Raw genomic sequence first — 21992 nt, 5'->3', positions numbered from 1 at the left:
CACTGAGGGGTGTTTTGTTCTGCAGTGGCTAAGGAAGTGGTGTGTCGTGCACGATAGGGCAAGTAATATTAATGAGACCAAGGCTGGCATTCGGCAATAATTCATGACTAATGCAGAAAATATCAGTGAAATGTGGAAGCTGAATTCATGAGAAAAGACGTAAATATTTAGACACATTACTGAACGACGTACGTCACGGTTGGGGACAGTCCTTTGACGACACAATAAAGCAAATGAGTCAAAAAAGAAAGGCGTTTTATTAACCCACGCGTATTAATGAGCGGTTAAGGAGAGTGAAACAGTACAGAGAAAGGCTAATGTATCATAAAATTACTAATTCTCCCTTAATCACCGAGCATCAAAATCATGTGGTATGAGATGGCTTGCTTCTTGAACTGAATGATTCAACAGGGGAAAGCAGATGTCCGGCACTCTGCCACAAGGCACTCTTGTGAGTGAAAAGGAAACTTGGGGAGTGGGTTGAGGGTGGGGAGGGGAAAAAGCACAAAATCCTCAAGTCACAATGATGTGTTCTCGAGTCGGGGTGACGTGAACTTATTGTTTAAGATCAACGTCGTCCTCACGTGTGAGAAAAAAAAGGTTCAGTTCGTCAAATAAAAAAAAAGTACCTACTTTTTTTAAGGTTACACAAAAAAACCCACAGATTAACAGATTATTGATCCATTTACTGTTGAATTGAGGAATAACTACAGATTTGGTTTATTTTCATTTAGGCTCCAATTCCCTCCCGACCCCTCCCCCCCCCACATACACACAAACACACTTCCTTCCTTACGTAGCAGATTAGTCCCTGTGGTTGGCATCCAACAAACTAACCTTTGGGGAACATTAACCCCCCACCCCACCGAGAGGCAAATGACTCCAGTTGACCTATCCTTGCGATGGGAATATTGAGCAATCCCAGAGCAATGTTTATCTCACCTAAGAAGATCCCCATAAAAATGTGGGAGTTCAATAAATAGTCCTGGGTGTCCATTGCCAGGCAACGTCATAAGAAACACTTCACATTAGGTTGACTTAAACATACAAAGGCCACCATTTCCACCTCGGTGCAGGTTTCAAGGTCTGGGATTTTCCAGACCTCATCTCATTCCCGACACCGGAGCCTGCTGCTGTTTGCGGATCTTGTTGAACAGCTCCATGTACTGAATGACGGTGTCTGTGGGCGTGTAGATCCCGTCGTGTTTGGCTGTGAAGACCGAGGGAATGCCGGGCGTGTGACTGCCCATGAAGCTCTGCATGAACTCCATCATCAGGTTCCAGCAGTCATTGGACACAATGGAAGGGCAGTATTCTACCTGTGCAGAGCAAACCCAGAGCAAGTTTATTTCACAGTCTTCTATTGCCCCCTCCCCACCCCCCATCAAATAAAAACCTCTCACTCTTCGTGGGTCAGTATTTGAAGGTACCCAACAACACCCCACCCCTCCCCTTAAAAAAAACCTCCCCCCGCAAAATAAAATGGGACGAAACCCTGACGAAGAGTTTTGTGAGCTGTTGGAACTCACAACATGAGGAGGGGAAGGAGAGGATATCTTTAACTTGAAGGAAAAGCAGAAATGCTAAACCCACCTGTCCTTTCCTATGAACGTTAATAATAATTATAATCCTTGCATTTAACATAGCGCTTTATCACGTGGTTGGGACGTCTCAAAGCACTTCACAGAACATACAGGCATTGTAAAGTGGATTGACTGTGTATTTTGTGGGCGAAACGATCCCATGCCATGATTTGGAAAAAGAAGGGAGTTTTTCCCAGTTTCCTGATTAAGGCACAACTCAACACAGAACAGCTCCAAGTGGGTCAGAGTACAGACCTGACTCACTGACTGCACTGAGTTGGGCAATCACAGAGCAGGGCGGCAATGAGGACATTGCAATTGGACTTGGCCCTGAGGCTGAAGAGGGCTGGAGGGGAGCGGGGGGTAGAGAGAATATCAAGACAAGTTTCCTTTTTCTGATTGTTCTCCAATGAACCTGCTGGATTTTCACTTCTGCGGACACGACTGTTTGTGGGACGCTGCTGTGTTCAATTGGCTGCCGCGTTTTTGCCTGCAAAATATACGGTCAATCCACTTTACAGTAGATTCTGCGAAGCGCTTTGAGACGAGATAAGGCGCTATATCAAATGCAAGGATTATTATTATTATTGGTATATTATATCTGATAAAGGATCATCCTGGATGTGAAACAACGTGCTAACACTCACTGCCCATATCTTAACCCAGCAAGAATCAGCACCTTCAGGAAAGTGAAGAAGGGGGGAGTTGGCAGGAAGAAGGCATCTGACATTTAAGTGTTGTAGGGACCCCTAGGGACAGGTATATTTTACAACACAGGAATTATATACGCAAGACAGTACAAGGCGACTTAGCACCGCAGACATCACAACTCTCACTTGCTGCAGTCAATGATGGCCTGTTTTAATTAAAGCTCCAGTCCCACGATCCATATCCTTCCCGAATCCACACAACCAGCATAACAACCTGTCAGTGCGTTCAATATTTCACACTTAATCCATCTTTTTAACATCTTACAAGCTTAAGAGTCAGGCTCCGCTGCTGTTAAATGCTCTGAGATGTTCCCCTGCGTGGAGGGTGCTATATAAATGCAAGTCGTTGTTGTTGTTACAAACCCAAATCACTGATAAAAATGACCACGGCTCCAAACACGCTGTTTGAAGCAAGTTACAATGAAGCCTCGTTAAGGAGGCTCCACAGCGAGACATGAAGTGCAGCATGATTGATTCCCATCAGCATTATTTGGAATTTAAGCTTGTTGTGACCCCCCCACTCCCTTCCGCCCACCCCGCCTCTCCCCCTCCTGGAGCGCAGAGCTTGCCATTCTAGGCTGGGAAGATCTGTCCACTGTTATGCTATATGGAGATCACTGGATGACGACTTATCCCATCGTCGAGACGTCTTAAAGCGCTTCACAGAAGCAAGGTATATTGCGGGCGAAATGCAGCAGCCAATTGCGCACAGCGACGTTCCACAAGCAGTCGTGGATTGAAGTGACCAATTTATTATTATTTTTGGGGGGGGAGGGATTTTACCTCCGGAAAAGCGATCCGCCAATCGACTGACAACCACTGGTGGGTAAACAGAGGCGTGTGTGGGGGGAGTAAGGAAACTTGACTCAATGGAAACGCAGACCCGACTATGAACGTACCTCAACGGATATGCCACGTGCGCTGGGTCCCATTGTCACCGTCCCAACCTTCACCAGGAAATCGCTGAATTGGTATCGCTGGCCTCGGCTCTCAATCTTGTTGCTCTTGGCGTTCTGGAAAAATCCCTTGAGTTTGATCATCAGCGTGTCGAAGTTGGTGTCCGCCACCAGGCAGGGTCCGTTCTCGAAGAGGGCGAAGCAGCTGGCAGGGTACTCTGTGTTGTGCATCACGTACATCAACTTGCCCTGTTGCCCTGTATCACAACAACAACAAATCATATATCGAATGCAAGGATTATTATTATTGTTATTGCAAAACCCACTTTATTCTTTCTAAACCAAATGCAAGAGACCACACTGATCTGGAAGTGAACAGACTGGGCGGGACTGTAGGCTTAATGGAGCAATTGGAACTTTTATCTGAGAGCAGCAAGACTGAAAGCACTTTTCACTGAAGTTACACAGAATAGGATTAGCCACCCAAGTAAACCTTACTCTACTCCATGTCGATTCTTAAAGGGATCACACAAACACACACACACAGCAGTACAGTCAGGATGCCAGTTTCCAGTGCGCTCGTGAACAGGCAAGTTGGAGGAATTCAAGCAACAGCCAAATGTTTCGTTGGGGGGGGCTTTAGGCTTTATCCCTCGTGCCTGCATTGCAGCCAGCGAGTGTCGGGAGAAAGACTTGCAGTTCAACAGGAATAGATGCAAAATCTCTGGTTTACTGCATCATAATTGGATCAAACGGAATTACGGTTGTACAGATGGAGTGCTATCTAATCTGTAACTATTTTGTCCTTGGCAAGACCAGGAGTTTCTGCTTGTGCAAGGTTTTATTGAAGGGTAGATTACTTCCTCCTTCGGTCACGCAAGCTGGGAGAGAAAGAGTGAGAGGGAGAGAGAGGAGGGGGGGTGCACATAATCCCACTCCCCTCTTAATGCCACTCCAATTTGTCTGCCAGTTGGGCAATAAAGGCTCAAGGACAAATCTTACAGATTGCAGTCGGTGGCGCAAAAACTTTGTTACTGTTCCCAACTTCCTCCCCTCCTTGTGAAGGCATTTATAATAACAATAATAATAATCCTTGCATTCGATATGACGCCTGATCATGTCTTTGAGACGTCTCAAAGCGCTTCACAAGAATACACCGTAAAGTGGGTTGACGAATGTGTGTTTTGCGGGCGAAACGCGGCAGCCAATTGCGCACAGCAGTGTCCCACAAGCAGTTGTGGATTGAGTCACCCTATTTTTGGGGGGAGCGATTACAGTATTACTTCCTGGAAAGCGATCTGCCAATTGATTAAAAACCGGGTTCCTGAGTGTAGTGACTGTGTTTGTTGCCAATTCACTCGCGGGCATGAAGTGAAACGACAAGTTTATGTATAGGATTGGTGTTCAGGACACACTGGGAAAAACTCCCTTTTCTTTCCAACTGTATATTTCCTCCACTTTACAATGACTTCAGGGAGAAATGCTCTCGCAAAGGCTGGGCATGTACATAAAATACGAGGAAGTGTTTGGAATAAGTAAATAGAAGTTTTCTGCGGAGACTGGCATTACCTGAGTTATTGACAATGGGCGCAGCGTGGTAAGTCTCACAGTCTACACAGAAGGTCCCCTGTTTAACAGCGCCCAGGATTTCCAGCTTCTTTGTGATCATCTCCACTGTCTGCTGCACGCTTTTGCCTTCAACAGCTGGGATCTGGGAAACGCTACGAGGAGGAAATGGGAAGCGGATTAGCCGCAGAACGAACACAGCACAAGCATCAGAAAGGTGACTCTAGCTCCCCGTCATGGCCTTGACGGGCAAACACAGCAGCCGGTGAAGGGGGCAGCATTAGTTTCTACAGACCGGGCAGGCTTGATTCCTGATCTGGGCTGCGTTATCCTTACCCCACCCAGTGACGGGCACTAAATAAAGCGCTCTGGGTCGCTACCCTGTGTGAGGGGCGCTGCATAAATGCAACTTGCTGTGTTGTAGGTACAGGCGAGTTGTTGTTGACTTGGGCCTCAGCAAATAACGGGGTAAATACCTGAAAGGGAGAAATATGATCAATACGGCCAATCACTGGGGACGGGGAATCCTCCCACTCAGCTCCTATTAACCCCGACAAGCCAAAGCCCAAACAGGTAGGGAGGGTGGGTTCCTGGCTGGACAAGGACCCGGATGGCTTGTCAAACAGGGCTATCCGGGGCAAGCTGGCCGCGTGCTTTCATCCGGTTAGACTCCAGCAGTTACGCCCCCATGCACAACTCCGGGGTCCCCCTAAACCCTTGGGGAACCTCACTGTCTGATCGTTCTCACAGGCACTGCAACAACAACAACAACAACAACAGGTACCCCCACCCCACCCCACACACACACACACCCATCTGGAAATTCTAAGCCTGCAAACAGAGGACTTATTTACACAGCCACTAACTCTCTCTCTCTCACACAGACACACAGACATTTTGCTGAAAAGCCACATTTAACATGAACTTGTTAAATGCCCTGTCCCCTGTTTTGATGGTGATTTGTGTGTGTGTGTGTGTGTGTCTTGTGTGTGTGAGGGGAGGGGTGAGGGGGTTGTTTTTTTTTGGGGGGGGGAGGGTGAGAGGTTCCAGATGTTGGCCACACTGGAAGGTGGACCTGGTTGGAGGGAGGGATGGAGTGATGGAGGGAGGTTGCTACCAAAGGCTCCTGTGTCTGGAGTAGATTTGAACCCCATTCCCCCCCACTCCCCCCCCACCCCTTTTCCCTGTAATAAAGCAGTGTGTTCCCAGCCCCTTCCTCACCATGTAACTCCCATGATCTCAGCACCACCAGTGGTTCTCAGGTCCCCTTTCTCTGAACTGCTTCTGATCCAAACGATGCCTCTAATGGTAAAGATGACAGATCCTCAGCTTTTCTTTCATTCTTTCTGTCTCTCTCTCTCTCTCTCTCACACACACACACACACACACACAACTCCCACAGCAAAGATCACAGCTTCCACCAGAAAGAATGTCTATCTGTGGCTTTTCTCTGGTATTGCCCTCTGGTGATGAGGAGGACTTCTCTCTCTCCTCTTCTCTCAGAGCAAATGATCTTTCACACATCAGCACTTTCCAACCAAACCCTCCAAGAAACTAACTAACTTACCTACTGACTTACTTCATTTATTCTTTTGTTTATTATTTGATTAATTTGTATTTTTTATTCTTTTATTTATTCTTTTGTCCATTATTCGACTATTTCGTTTGTTGTCTGATTCATTTGTTTATTTATTCTTTTATTTCGTCTATTCTTTTATTCATTCTTTTGTTTGTTATAATAATAATAATAATAATAATCCTTGCATTTGATGTAGCGCTTTTCACGTCGGGAGGACGTCCCAAAGCGCTTCACAGAACACACTGTAAAGTGAATTGACTGTATATTTGTGGGCGAACGCGGCGGCCAATGGCGCACAGCAATGTCCCACAAACAGTCGTGGATTGAAAATGACCAATTTATTATTGTTGTTTTTTTTGGAGGGATTATTATTTGTTATTTGATTCATTTGTTTATTCATTCTTTCCTTCATTTATTATTTTATTTACTTATTAGTTTATTCTTCTTCTCTGTTTTTTTAGCGACCGCATCCGAGATTTGCTGTCGGGAAACCGAAGCTTTGGGTTTTGCTTCTCGTAATCCAAATAATAACGGTAATAATCCTAATCCTCGCGTTTGCTTCCTCGGCTCCTTTCACGTCTCTCACAGCTCCCCGACCCCCCACCCATTATTTATTAAATAATAACTAATAATAATGCGGTCACTTCAAACCGCGGCTGTTTGGGGGGACGTCGCTGTGCGGCAATTGGCCGCCCTGTTCCGCCCGCAAATCACTCGCGGTCACTCCACCTCATGGTCCGGAAGCGTCTCGAAGACGCGATGAGCCAAATGCAAAGATTGTTATTATTAATAACGATAATATAACAAATGACAGACTGACACCACCCGGACCCCCACTGCCCTCTTCCCCCATTCCCCCTCTCTGCCTCCCCCACTGCCCTCCCCCTCCCCCCCCTGCCCTCCCCCACTGCCCTCCCACCTCTCCCCCCCCTGCCCTCCCCCCTCTCCCCCCCCCTGCCCTCCCCCTCTCCCCCCCCTGCCCTCCCCCACTGCCCTCCCCACCCCTTGCCCCCCCTCTCCCCTCCCCCCCTGCCCTCTCTCCCCCTCCTCTCCCCCCCCCCCCCCTTGCCCCCTCCCCCTCTCTCCCCCCCTTCTCTCCCCCCCCCTTGCCCCTCCCCCTCTCTCCCCCCCCCCTGCCCTCTCCCCCCCCCCCCGCGCCTTGACCTTTGTGGCGAATCTGTTACAGTGAGGAAGGAAGTTGCAACATTGTTGCCGGTGGTGGAGGGGATACATGTGGCGCAGTGCGCAGTGCGCGGGCGGCGAGAGGGACACGTGGAGCTGAGCGGCTCCGGGGGTCTGAGTGAGGGTCTGTGTGAGGGTCTGTGTGAGGGTCTGGTGAGGTGTGTGTGGGTGTGTGTGAGGGTCTGTGTGTGGTGTGTGTGAGGGTCTGTGTGTGGGTGTGTGTGAGGGTCTGTGTGTGGGTCTGTGTGTGAGGGTCTGTGTGTGGGTGTGTGTGAGGGTCTGTGTGTGGGGTCTGTGTGTGGGTGTGTGTGAGGGTCTGTGTCCCCGAACCCATCGGCCTCTGTTCACAGACAGGAAAGACCCGGGAAATGCCTAAGGTTAAGGCTAAAGGCGGCGGTGGGGGGTGTGGGGGGCGCGGGGGGGGCAGTAACCTGCCTCTGGCTGATCAGATCCTCCAGGGGGTCTCCGTCAGACCCACCACCCGGGTCAAGAGGCGAGCCCGGCGGCAGGAGGAGGAGGAGGAGGAGGACTATGTGGACGAGAGGCTGTCCAGGAAGATCCTGGAGCAGGCCCGGGCCCAGCAGGAGGAGCTGGAGCGGGAGCTCGGGGTCGGGAGGGGGTCCGACTGCCAACGGCCCAAAGCCACCACTCTGGGTGGGTGTGAGTGTGGGGCAGAGAGGGGGAGAGAGAGAGAGACACAGACACAGAGAGAGACAGACACAGAGAGAGACAGACACAGACAGAGAGACAGACACAGACAGAGAGACAGACACAGACAGAGAGACAGACACAGACAGAGAGACAGACACAGAGAGACAGACACAGAGAGAGACAGACAGAGACAGACACAGACAGAGACAGACACAGACAGAGAGACAGACAGTCACAGAGAGAGAGAGACAGACAGTCACACAGACAGACACAGAGACGGACAGACACAGAGACAGACACAGAGACAGACAGACACAGAGACAGACAGACACAGGGACAGATAACCGAGAGAGAGAAAGACACAGAGAGACAGACAGATACACAGAGACAGACAGACACACAGACAGACAGACAGACAGATGGCAAGAGACGGAGAAGCCGGCAACCGGCAACCGAGCAGCATATACATCGTCGTAATAACCCCGTGCAGTCGCTCCGGGCGACCTTTACCGTGTCTTCGAGACGTCTCGGAGCACTCCTTCCTCAACCGTGATCGAATTCCGTCTCGTTTCTCTCCCCCCCCCCCCACCCCCCCGCAGGCCGAGGCTCCGAGGGGAAGGAGTCGGACTCGGATTCCGACGAGGAGTGGCCCACCCTGGACGAGGCCGCCTCCATGGCCAAGGGCAAGTACTGCGAGCAGGTCCCGGTCAACCCGGAGGACGAAAAGGCCATCGACACGTTCATGAACAAAGACGCGCCCCTGAGGTGAAGCCTGTTCCGCGGCGGGTGACGGTAGCTGTCGATCTTGGGCGGGCAGCCCCCCCCCCCGCCACTTCCCCCTCTCCCCCCCTCAATGGCCTAGTGGACAAAGCCCCAGTTTACGAACCAGGGTCTCTGAAGTCCCTCAGGTTCTCAACTCGGCAAGGCGGCCCCCATTCAGCCCCTCGAGCCTGTTCCGCCGTGCTATAAGATCATGGCTGATTCTGAACCTCAACCCCTATCACCCTCCCTCGCCGCCTATCCCTACAGAGGGCAGTGGTGGACAATGCCTTCCAGTTGGATTAACTGTTTTCCTTCCTAGTTGTGTGCCCTCCCCACCCCCCACCCCATCGTAAACGGACCCACCTGCTTTGACCGTGTCCTTAACGCTAGGTTTTTGCTTTACATTCGAGGCGTACGCTGGCTGACATCATCATGGAGAAGATAACAGAGAAGCAGACGGAGGTGCAGACGGTCATGTCCGAGATATCTGGCCGGCCCATGCCTCAGCTCGACCCCCGGGTCCTGGAGGTGTACAAAGGCGTGCGTGAGGTAAAAGCGCTTCTGTCAGAATCTTTTGTCAGAATCTTTTAACGTGTCGTTTACGCACCGATCCTCTAACTCGAGCAGTGGGCACGTCGCGCCGTTCCTGAGGGTTTCCTCCGTATCAACGATAGCCAACCATCATGGTGTCGTGGACAAGGCTGCAGCTTACAAACCAGGAACTCGCTGGTTCGATTCCCGATCAGTCGGTGCTGATATTATCTATTATACATATATATAGATTATATAGATATAATCGGTGCAGAGGTTAAATTGGCCGATAGAATCACTTTTCCTTGATTGAATATTTCTTGATTTATAATCATCATAATAATAATCTTCCTGGCATTTGATACAGCGCCTTATCACGTCTTCGCGACGTCTCGAAGCCCTTCACAGAATGCTGCCATAAATCAAGAAATATTGACTCGAGAATAATACTGTGAACGGGTTAACGACGCGGCGGGCAGTTAGTTGCGCTCAGCAGTGTCCCACAAACGGTCGCGGCGGATTGAGCGACCGGACTGCTACGATTTTTCTTTATCTTCGGAAAGCCAGGCACTGATGCCTGCACACTTTTCAACGCATCCCAACAGGTGTTGTCCAAGTACAGAAGTGGTAAACTTCCCAAAGCCTTTAAGATTATCCCGGCTCTGTCAAACTGGGAGCAGATACTGTACATCACTGAACCGGAGACCTGGACGGCGGCAGCCATGTACCAGGCGACGAGGTAAGAGACGAGGGCGCTGGCGTGGCTTATAGGGATTTCTCTTCGGCTCGGAATGGACCCGCGGGGAAGGAGAGTCCATCGTTTGCTCCGTCCTACCTGCAGAAACCTTTCTACTTCAAAACGGAAAGCAACAGCAGCAGCAGCGCCCCTCGCGCAGGGTAGCGTCCCAGCGCGCTTAAGAGTCGCTCACTCCACGCCTGTTTGAGGGCCACCGCTGTGCGCAATTGGCTGCCCCCCCCCCCCCCGTTGCGTCCACAAAGCACGCGGTCGCTCCACATTCTACAAAGCGCTTTGAGGCGTCTCAAGGACCTGATAAGGCGCTGTATCAAATTACTGGTCACTGCCCTGGTAGCGCTGGCAAGAGCCTTGTGGTGGGAAGTTTTATTATATTGAATAACACTGATGTTACGTTTGACATAGTGCCTGCCTTTCATGTTGGGAGGACGTCTCAAAGCGCTTGCAAGGTTATTTGTGTAGAGTCATTCTTGGCCTCTCTCTCTCTCCCTCCCCTGCAGGATATTTTCTTCCAACCTGAAGGAAAAAATGGCGCAGAGGTTCTACAACCTGGTGCTTCTGCCTCGAATAAGAGACGACATCATTGAGTACAAACGCCTCAACTTCCACCTGTACATGGCTTTGAAGAAGGCACTTTTCAAGCCCGGAGGCTGGTTTAAAGGTAAGATGCCTCCTGTCCCTCCACCCTCCCTGCCCTGGCCTCCACCCCTCCTGATCCCGAACCCCCAGCTCGGGTGCACACCCTTCGCTGTCCAGCTCTTTGGGACGTCCTCCTGCCGCGAAAGGCGCTGTTTAAATGTCATTTGTTGTTGTTGGTGGTGGTTTAGGTGACGGGTTTAACGGTAAAGGTGACGGGTTTAAGGGTAAAGGTAACTGCCAAAGAAATTACCAGCAAGCCCTGCATTGCATCAGGATATGAATAATTCTTCACTAGAATTTGTGTACCCCTTGTTCAGGAAGAGAGGTGGGTGTGGGGGGGGATTGCTCCCAGGAAATAGGCAGGAGCTGGTGCCAACACGGTAATCATTTAATAATAATATATTACTTTAGCGTTGTAATGAATATTATTGCAACGATAACCTGTTTGTTTTTACCCTCGCCCCCACCCCCACCGTCCAGGTATTCTGATCCCCTTGTGTGAATCGGGGACGTGCACACTGAGGAGGCGATCATTATCGGCAGCATTTTGACTAAGTGCTCCATCCCGGTTCTGCACACAAGGTGAGCCGTGTTTTTGTGTGTGCTCTTTGAGCTGAAATCGTGTGGTTGAAACAGACATCATTATTCTGTTCTCTCTCATTTTTAAAAAATAAAAAAACGTTCACGTCTGGAGCTCGTCACACGATATTCTAGTAAAGCGTAGCGACTGCATATTTCGAGGGCCAAACGCGGCAGCCAATTTGCGCACAGCGACATCCCGTAAACAGCCAAGAAGTGCACGACCAATTTTATTTGAGGGATTGATTGCTAGCCCGGGCACCGTACGAGGGAGACTTCATTCTCCCTTTTTTCTTTCAGTTGTGTGACGTTTTATCCTGTGACAGTAAACTTGCAATAATAATAATAATCCTTGCATTTGTTATATATAGCGCCTTGTCACGTCATTGCGAATTCTCAGAAGCGCTTTGCGGAATATATTGTAAAGTTGGAGTGACTACGTATTTTGTGGGCGATATACTTATCGGCTGCAAGTTATTTCCAGCCCTTTGCCTCTCACTTGTACATGCTTAACTTTGCCCGCCGGCCAAACGAGAGGTTAATCTCTCTTGCATAACTCGAAACACTAGCTAGCAGATTGCAAGGCTGAATGCTCTTTTTGTGCGGTGGTTAGAAGCGGAGGAAACGGTGAGCGACTATTGTGTTTGTTGTACCTTGGGCTCCAAAGTGATGTGCAAGTTTCGCGATGACTCAAAAAATAAAAGAGTCTCGCGTCGAAGGTGTAACTATCTCGCGCTCCACGGGGACTTGTTATTTATCACCTTATCATTGCCACAATCTCTCTCTCTCTTTGCTGCCCGCAGCGCTGCCATGCTGAAGATTGCGGAAATGGAGTACAACGGGGCGAACAGCATCTTCCTCCGGCTGATGATCGACAAGAAGTACGCCCTGCCTTTCCGCGTGATCGACGCCTTGGTTTTCCACTTCCTGCGGTTTCGGACGGACAGGCGCGTCCTGCCGGTGCTGTGGCACCAGAGCCTCCTCACCTTCGCCCAGCGCTACAAGGAGGACCTGTCCTCCGAGCAGAAGGAGGCTCTGATGGGGCTGATCAAGACCCACTCGCACCCGCCCATTTCCGGCGAGATCCGGAGAGAGCTGGTCAACTCCAAGTCGCGGGACGTGGAAGTGGGGATGGCGATGGAGTAGCCCCCCCTCACCCCCCACCCCCGGTCCTAACTCCCCGTGTCTCGCACAGCAAGGATAACCTGGGTCAGAGTGTGAGTGGTGCTACGGAAACAAACTCGGGTTCCGCGATACAATTTATTGTTGGCCTTTGTTAGCTCTGAAGCACCCGTGGTCTAGCTGAGTAATTACTCGCCAAAGACTGTCTCGCTGCCTTCTCCCATTTTTATTCCCTCCCTCTCCTGAAGGTACTAACACTGGCTTATGCTGCCGCTGGCGTCTTAACAGGAGCCCCACCAATACATCGGCCAACATTGAGTGTAGGTGGGACCGGGGAATCACGGAAACGGGGCTAACATCTGCGATAGGTCCTGGCCACGATCCGTGGGAGTGTGTAACCTGGGTTTGGAGTGGGACGGACCTGTTGCTGACCCTTTCTGTGTCCGTAGCCGAGATTAACTAAAACATCGGACGTGAGTCAAATCTGCGGACTTCCTAGGCTGTGACTCAGCAGTGCAAAGAGTCAGCAAGGACTGCAACCCCTTTGCCTTTTATTTAATGGTGGAAACTGTGGGAACGACCCCTTTTTGTGCATAAAATTACCATCGTTTAATATTAATTTTCAAAGCTATAGGTGGTCAGGACAAAAGGTTTATCCCTCCCTTCACCACCTCCATTCAGTAAAGAAAATGGTAATCAAAGTAGGTGAGGAACAGTGAGAGACCCAGCGTTGCAAAGCTTGAGAGTGCGTGTGTGGTTTTGAAGAGAACGGTCTTGAGACAATGCCAACAGTGATATTAAAAGGTGGAATATGTTGCTCGAGTTTACATAAACCCATCGAAAATAATAAAACAAAATGTACGCAAATGCGGTCATTGAAATGGATCCAGCCGTTCGTTACACTGCAGGAGAAATGTTTGAACAGCAGTTAATTAAATCGATATGTTGACTGGCCGCAAAGAAGGTTTCATCCCATTGTCTGGTTCCGCGCTAATTGGAACAGCTCTTGTGTACTTAGCTGTAAGAGGCAATGTCGGGCCAATCATCATTCTCGCCAACAAATGCACAATTCACAGGAGAAGCTCTGTGAGGCGCTTCGAGACATCTCGACGACGTGATAAGGCGCTGTATCAAAGGCAAGGATCGTTATTCATAGTTGGAACATGAATTCGGGGGATTTTCAGCAGGATTAGTGATTTCTCCTGTCTCGCGTTTGCCTTTGTGACAACAGGGCTGCTCTCAAAACACCGTGCTTCAGATGCGAGCTTCTAAACCGGTGTATGGGAAGACTTACAATTTCCAGCTAACAAAATGTTGGCTTTCTACCAGATGCAATTAGGATCTCCCTCTCTCTCTCTCTCATTAGTTAGTTCTTTGCATTGAATACACTGGAAAACCCAGCTGCGTAGTCTCTGCCCTTCATTGGCTTGTGACTTGACTTAAAAGCGTTTCAAGACAAAAAATTGGGGAAGGGGGGGATTTCTTTTAGTTTTGCGATGACAAAAGTAGGCACAGCATCGTACAATGGCAGAAAGCAGCCAAGCTATTGCTATCGTACAATGCACGTTGGCAACTTACCAATTGTAAAATCCACCAGTGATAGCTAACTGGTGTGATGTGAAACATTAGCTCGAAGGTGAGGGAGATCGTAACATTTTAACGTGGCTTTTCTAATCGTTTATGGACTGTAAGAAATACTATCCAGCTATGTTGTGTGAAGCGCTTTGAGAGGTCTCAACGAGGCGATAAGGGGTTATATCAACTGCAAAGATTAATAATATACTTATGCTACTTTGCCCTCTTGATGGAGAATTGTGCGCTGACGTACATTTTGGAGCTCGCAACAAAAATCACCGCTAGCTAGCCAGTGAGTTGACTTCTACTAGATTCATCATATTAAAAGAATTGATCCAGTAATTTTCTTTGTAGATACTGCATTTGACTTAAGTGAGGTCTTGGCACCGATTTTTACTGTTGCCATTGGACCAGTAGATGGCAATCTTCCTCTGCATTACATCGCTTCACTTGGACAAAATTATCATTCGTGTTCAGTTAAGACATCCTTTGTTTTGCTTTAAAAATGTTTAATGCACAGCTTTACAAAGTTCCCTTCTCCATATTGTATCCCCTTGTGCTGCTATAGATGGCATTTCTCGCATCTCAGGATAAACGGACAAAAGAAAGTATTAATTGTTATCACTGATTTTTGTTTAGACCCAGAGAATGGTTATTTAGGTGAGTTGTTGGAGGGGTGAAGATTAGAGGGACGAAGAAGTCACAAAAACATAGCAATTAGCTTGATTGTATTTTTTCCCCACATGCAATTCATTGAATGATGTTCTTAAGTGATTATCACTTTAAATGTTCAATTATGTTTATTAAATTGAATGTGAAGAGCTACAGCTTGTTTCAGTTCAAACGTAATAAGAGAGTGGTTACATTTCAGATGCCGTTCCCAATTATTGTCGTAATAATCCTTGCATTTGATACGGTGCCATCTGTATCACGTCATCAAAACATCTCAAAAGTATTTCACAGGATTTATATGCTGTAATAATAACAATCCTTGCATTTGGTGTATGTAGTAGCACCTTATGTTGTCGAGGCATCGCAAAGCGCTTCACAGGATAAACCGTAAAGTAAATGGACTATACTTTGCGGGCGAAACGTGGCAGCCAATTGGGTACAGCGCTGCCCCGCAAACAAGTCACGGATTGAGTTGACCAAATTATTATTATTATTATTATTATTTTCTAGGGGGGGAGAGGGGTTATTAGCCTCGGAAAAGCGATCCATCTGCCAATCGGGTTCGGAGCAACCGGGGTGGGGTGGGGTGGGGGGCGGTTGTAACCTACGGGGCTGTCGAGGTAAACAACAGTGGGACACAACAGGACAGAAGTGAATGAAAACCCAAATCAATGCCACTGTGTTGACTGCTGTTGTCTTGTGAGTTGCCATTTGCTTCCAGACTGGATACAGGGATGTCTCAGTGCGCAGGCGCGTCAGCCCACCACCAGCCCCGCCCCAAAGGGGGCGGAGCCTCGGCGCAGCTGTCACTCGCGCCCGCGTCGGCTTTTCCTGATTGGTCGTCGGGTTGCCGCGACCAATCAGGAAAAGGTAGGGGGGGGCGGGATCGGGATGGGTCCCTCCCCCCGTCGCCATGGGAACGGGGCCCACTCGCTCAGGCTTCGCGAGCGGCAAGCCGTCGGTTCGCACACCGAATGACACGGTGAGGCGGGGGTGGGGGGGGGGCGGCGGTTTGACACCGGCCCCCTTTTCCCGATTATGTTCCGGGAGGAGGAGGAGAAATTTTTATTTCGTTTTGTTTTAATCTGGACCCGCTTTTTTTTTGTTAGATTCTGGTGGTGGGGGTTTAAAGAGGGAACTTTCTGAAGGGGGGAGGAGGGAGTGTGTGTGTGAGGGAGGGGTGTGTGTGGGGGGGAGTGTGTGTGAGGCGGAAAGTGTGTGTGAGGAGGGGTGTGTGAGGGGGCAGTGTGTGTGAGGGAGGAGTGTGTGTGTGAGGGAGGGGTGTGTGAGGGAGGGGTGTGTGAGGGGGGGGAGTGTGTGTGAGGGAGGGAGTGTGTGTGTGAGGGTGGGGGAGTGTGTGTGTGAGGGGGGAGTGTGTGTGTGAGGGGGGAGTGTGTGTGTGAGGGGGGGGAGTGTTTGTGTGTGGGGGGGGGGGAGGTGTGTGTGTGGGTGTGTGTGAGAGTAGCTGGTGGAAGGAAAGCGGATGTGGACACTCGTTAGAAGTATTACATTAATAATAATAGTAGTAATAATCCTTGTTAATTTGCTAAGAGCGTCTCTATCAGGTCGTCGTGGCGCCTCGAGGCGCCTCGGACGGTATTTTACTCTTTTCCGGTGGAGCGACTGACTGCGCGTTTCGCGGGTGAAAAGGTCACGGGGGTTGGGGAGGATCGGGGCGGGTGGGCGGGCGGGCGGGTGGAGGTGTGGACGGGGGGTGGTGGCATTGGGGTTAAGAGCAGTTGTTCACTGGTGGAGGAGTTCACGCCCGGGGGAGGTTTGATAAACCGAAAGGTCTCCCTCACCCGGGTCGGGATTTCAACGTCGACAACAACTTGCGTTTATTTTGTCCTGCGCCCGTCAGGGGCGGAGTAGCATCTTGGGAGCGTTTTAACAGTGCAGGAGCCTGACGTGAAGACTCCCGTCTCCCTTCGAGAATTAGGCGTTAACATCATAAATAATAATAATAATTACAAACAATTCAGCACCTTATCACGTCGTCGAACCCGACTTTCTGAAAGTGCTTCACAGGACTTTACTGTGAAGTGTAGTGACTGGGTTATTTGTGGTCAGCCAATATGCACACCATTATTATACAATTTATTGCTGCAAGAGGGGAGAAAATACTGTGCTGTCATTGATGATAAAGACTGACATGACAACTGGCTTTACTGCCTTAGTTTCTCCACAGAGCACGTGATGCGTATATCCCGGGTCACCTGCGGCAATGGAGCGTTCTTCGCGGAGGACTCACCACTAACATAGGCGCAATGGGATAAATTAATCCCTGTGCGTTTTCTGTTAGTTTGTTTATTTTAAAGAGAGAATCTCAGTGTGTGAATACAAATTCAGCATCTTTCATTATCGTTTTTTTAAAAAACAAATTTGGTTGAGAAGCATTTTGAAGGGAATGAAATTGTAAAGGTCACAGGACAACTTAATTCTATCTTGTGCCCATCTGTGCGATGACAGCAACTCGCATGATATGATGGTCCATTTACGTCACGTCATTGATGCATGCTGTTATTCCAAACCAAATAACTGACGTAATTAAAATGACATTAAGTATTTCATTATCAGGAAATAATGTGGAAAGTTATGAATAGTTAACATCTCTGGAACTTTTTTTTATTTCACAGATAATTTGAAAATTCAGTAGAAAGATAAAACTAGAACCGAGTGAATAATAATATGGTTGTTTCCTTTCACCTCTGAAATCTTTGTTTTTGATTTCAGGTCAAGTTGATGGAATAAAAGTCTTCCCTTTTTACTCACTCTAAGGCTTCTAACGTAAAATCAGTTTTGGCAATCTTAGCTCAGGTTGGCGAGAATCTACAGCATATATAATTGTCCATAATTTTGGCATTTGTATAACATCTTTCACGTCGTCAGGACGTCGCAAGGTCAGTGTTTCGGACCCGAGCTGGGGGTCGGGATTGGGGAGGCTGGAGGGCTGAGCAGAGGGAGCGGGCAGGATGGTAGGGATTTAGGAGGTCACAGGTAGGGGGAAGCAAGGCCGTGAAGGGCTTTGAAGGACTGGGATCTTGAACTGTATCCTCTGTGTGATGGGAAGCCAGTGGAGTCGGGCAAGGATGGGGGTAGTAGGTTCACGGAGCCTAGCCTGGTGTGGAAGAGGACATGGGTGCAGAGTTCTGGATGATCTGCAGCCTATGGGGGAAGGAGTTGAGGAGGCCGACAAGCATAGTCAAGCCTCGATGTTACGAATGCGTGTCTGGGGGTTTTGCCAGCCTGAAGTGAGAGACCGTGGTGCAGCCGGGCCATGTTGCGGAGGTGGGGCAAGGCAGAGTGGGTCATAGCACAGATGTGGGGTAGAAAGGATAGTTGAGGGTCAAACACGATGCCAAGGTTCTGGATTGGCGTAGTAAGGTGGGGTGTGCATCACTCCACCTTACTATGCAGGGAGAAACCACACGTATGCTGGTGTGAAATTGACATACCATAATATACTGGCATAGTCAGTTTCATATTTAGCATAACCTTGTTGAGATTTAGAAAAATAAAACAAGTGTTTGATGCAGGCTGCTACGCACAATGAAAAATAATATCGCTTAATAAAGTAATTGTATAAGATAAATAATGTACTATATATGTGGAAACTAACTTTGTGTTTATTGTGCTATAGTTGAGTGGTTATAAGCATGAACCAATGGTTGCCATAGTTTCTTAAAAGAGATCCAGTCAAAATCTATGAAATGTATGTAATTTTCTCCATTGCTATGGTTTCCCATAATAGATTCAAGTACAGTTCAATTTCCAGATGTTCTTTCTCTGTGTAGTTTTTACAATGCATTTTCTTGCTGTGAGCAGTAAAATATCATAAATCAGGTTTTCATTTGTGGGCCCTCCACTCTGTCAGATGGTAACCCAATTAATAACATGGATCCAAAACTAAGTGCAGTTGATTAATAGGACATGTTGCTATATTGTTCCTCAATTTGTTTTTTGAAATGGAGGATGCAATACAATATACTGAGATAAAGGCGTATTTAATCAGTGTGTGTCTATTTGTTTTTTTAATAATGGTTTGATTGTCCGTACGTGTTGTTTTTCAGTGCAATGGGATTTTTAGTTCCCAATGACAAAAATAGTTGCCACAATGGCAAACCACGAATAATTTGGCCAATTTTTTTTTTTGGCTCAACCCAATACTCAAAACCCAATACATCAATTCCTCACCCGGGACACCGAGGGGAAGCAAAATAGTCAACAACAACAACAACTTACACTTAAACAGCACTCCTCCCAGAGCGGTCGACAGTGGCGGGAGTAAGAATCGTCGAATTGCGGATCAACACAATTCAAAAAGGTGTAGCAAAAAAAAGGGGCCATTGCGATCTCAGCCCTAGCAACAACCCACGGGGTGTTTAACCAATCAACATTTTCATTTTTCACTTTCATTTAATTGGATATGCAAATCTAAAGTATCCAGTGAATAACGAGATTTTCACAGACCTGTTGCCAGGCTAAGTTGCTACAGAGTATAGAGCTAAAACTTGGTGTGCATTATATTAGCAAAATCATACATGTTAACCTATGAAGTTATTATTTCGCTCATAAAATAGTCAATTCACTTCATAGTATATCCTGCGAAGTGCTTTCAGACGCGTCTCGAAGGCGCGATTAGGCACTATATCAAATGCAAGCATTATCGTTAATATCAGAGTGGAGCGTCAATCATATATTTAAACATTGGCCATTTTTGAAAAAGAGGCTACAAGAGAGCACGCGATTACTGAAAGGCTCATAGAACAATGTTAAGTGCAAACAAAACCAGTAACTTCAGGGCTTTTAACCCAATTTGTTCTCGCTAGCCAATGCCACGATGACTCATCAAATCCGTTTTACTTCTGAAAGCTTACTGTTGCTACTGAATCAGCAATGTGGTGGCATGTTTAGCATAATTTTTTCCCTTTTTTTGCTTACCTCGGGGTTATAGTTCGATTCATGTGCATATAACAGTTTAAAAATTGTACCTGTTATTCCTCTCTTACCCGCTTGACACAATTTGGTGTATTTCCCTTTGGACCAGAAAGAATTTGCTTAAACGATTGATTCTGCAGCAGAAGTTATTATTGTTCTGAAACCCAGAGAGAACAAATCCTCTGGATTGCCCCCAATGCGTACTTTAAATACAACAACTTGCATTTACACAGCGCCCCTCACGCAGGGTTGGGTCCCAGAGCGCTTGAGTGATCGGAGCACGACGCTGAGCCAGGGGGAGGGGGGGGGATGACTGAAGGCACGGTCGAAGAGGAAGGTCTTCAAGCACGACCTGAAGATGGGGAAGGAAGAGGCAAGGTGGAACTGCAATACCGTGCGATTAACTTACTCAAAACTAATATTTTACATTTCACAGTACACTGGAGACTGACGTGCAAGTCATGCTTGAATACAAAACTGAAAAAGTGTCCACAAACAACCCTTCCAATGTTTAGTGGGTAGTGAGACTGTGGACCTTGCTGCCTGAAGTGGTGGCTGAATTAGATGGTTATAGAATAGATAGATGCCTTCAAGAGGAAGCTAGACCTTCACATGAGGAAGAAGGGAATGGAAGGGTATGGGAGGGAATAAGGAATGGGTGAAGACTTGTGTTGAGTATCAACACTGGCACGGACTGGTTGGCTGAGTGGCCTGTTTCTGTGCTCTATGTTCTTTGGACAATCTTTGTAGTTTAACAAGTACGTTGCCTACACTCCCTGTATTTTAACAGTGATGACTTGTGAGGTCCTTTTTAGACATTTCCACCGTGATAAGACTCTATAAAAATGAAAGCCTTTTCTTATTGTGTTGAGTGCTCGTTACCACGACCTGAAAAATTATATTAAATTGCTACAATTTAGTTCTGCAAGGACCCAAATATTGCAGTTGGTTAGGCTTTTGATGTATTTATGATAGTCACATAAATGTAATGAATATTTGCCAATAAACGGCAAGATAAATGTTAATCAACCATCTCAAATAACTAATTCTCTTTCCCTCTTATTCCCCACCCTGCATATATATAATACGTAGAAAGTCTCCTTTAGCCAAGAGGATAAACAAGATGATCCAGGCTACAACTCCTTACAACAGCTTAATCTTAAACTAGAAGAGGTATGCTTTTGTTAGGTTAAGTTATGAAGCACATCTTAGATACTGCTAGACTATCTTCCTCTCTCTGCTTTTCCCCCATAACATCTAGTTACATAGATTACATACATACATAGTCACCAGATTACTGGGCTACTAAAATTCACGCTGATGTTGCGCACGGTTTGATAGATTTTGACATGTTATGAGAGTTTTCATAAAAACAAGGTGAAGTAGATAGAGCGTCTGCTGAAATATTAAAATGTTTTCAAATTTATGGGTGATCTCAATTTTCAATTCGAGAAGTAATTAACTCCAGAACTCTTTTAATCCTAGTTCGAATTGTTTCTGGTTTTCAAACCTGTATACATTATATTATGTCATTAACCTGTAAATGTAAAACAGAAGACATCAGTTCATTTTGATACTTTCTGGAAAGTTTATAAGAAAAGTGGAGAAATATTGGCCAATATGAAATCACTATGAACATTGAAAAAATATTTATTAATATAAAGACTGCAAATGGGAATCGTAATGTAGAAGTTATACATTGCACTTAAAGCAGGATAAGTATGGTAACGAAGTACAATTTTAACAATGAAAATAAATGTTGCAAACTTTACAATAATCAATGAAAAGATACGAAGCGATTGTACTAACACAAAAAAATACAAGCGTCCCCGTTTGGTAATCTGATCTTTATTTAAAACTCATTACAGCTATTCACAATAATACTGGATGACACTAATGAAATGGTTTAGCATATAATATTACAGTTCGGAGGATAGGATTTATTTTTATACATATTTTTATATTCAAAATGCTACCCCACTCTGTGGCATTATTTATATCTTACATGGATACATTGGCTGCACTTTCTACAGATGATCTGGAAATGACACAATACTTTATCTGCATAATGTACGCAGGCACCACTTCTATGTAATCTCCCAATGAAAAGATCGATGCGAATATGCTGTAAAGATGCACCATTTCCAGACCCCCAAAAGCTAACAATAATGTTCAAAGGATCAACTTTTTATTTACTCAAGACATTCATCAGACAAAATTGCAGGTACAAATGTTAATTGTCTTTGATTACCA

The 21992-nt window shown here is 47.1% G+C and overlaps 2 protein-coding genes and 1 long non-coding RNA gene across 4 annotated transcripts; 2 read left to right on the top strand and 1 right to left on the bottom strand.

The window, feature by feature from the left end:
* Nucleotides 1-238: 238 nt before the first annotated feature.
* On the bottom strand, nucleotides 239-6303 carry med20 (mediator complex subunit 20). Of its 2 annotated transcripts, XM_007899504.2 has the most exons (4): nucleotides 5977-6303; nucleotides 4759-4910; nucleotides 3193-3446; nucleotides 239-1319 (listed from the first exon to the last, which is right to left on the bottom strand). In XM_007899504.2, the coding sequence occupies exons 1-4, from the start codon at nucleotides 5988-5990 to the stop codon at nucleotides 1104-1106; spliced, it is 636 nt and encodes a 211-aa protein (XP_007897695.1). In that variant the 5' UTR covers nucleotides 5991-6303; the 3' UTR covers nucleotides 239-1103. The 2 variants fall into 2 exon arrangements, with proteins under 2 accessions (XP_007897695.1, XP_042198166.1); XM_042342232.1 differs by lacking the exons at nucleotides 4759-4910; nucleotides 5977-6303 and adding an exon at nucleotides 3688-3783.
* A 1484-nt stretch (nucleotides 6304-7787) lies between these two features.
* bysl (bystin-like) lies at nucleotides 7788-14740 on the top strand. The gene is given in 8 exon segments (XM_042342180.1): nucleotides 7788-8170; nucleotides 8767-8932; nucleotides 9340-9478; nucleotides 10066-10199; nucleotides 10715-10875; nucleotides 11334-11372; nucleotides 11375-11435; nucleotides 12236-14740. Coding segments are annotated over 8 exon segments (1329 nt in total). The 5' UTR covers nucleotides 7788-7884; the 3' UTR covers nucleotides 12579-14740.
* A 977-nt stretch (nucleotides 14741-15717) lies between these two features.
* Nucleotides 15718-21843, top strand: LOC103182470. Its single transcript, XR_488323.2, has 3 exons — nucleotides 15718-15783; nucleotides 20832-20912; nucleotides 21818-21843. It is a non-coding gene; the product is annotated as an uncharacterized LOC103182470 (long non-coding RNA).
* Nucleotides 21844-21992: the final 149 nt, after the last annotated feature.

The sequence above is a fragment of the Callorhinchus milii genome, unplaced genomic scaffold, assembly GCF_018977255.1.
Source record: "Callorhinchus milii isolate IMCB2004 unplaced genomic scaffold, IMCB_Cmil_1.0 Scaffold19, whole genome shotgun sequence".
Classification (NCBI taxonomy): Eukaryota; Metazoa; Chordata; class Chondrichthyes; order Chimaeriformes; family Callorhinchidae; genus Callorhinchus; species Callorhinchus milii.
Note: the sequence above shows the minus strand (reverse complement) of the source record. Positions and strands in the feature narration are given on the sequence as shown.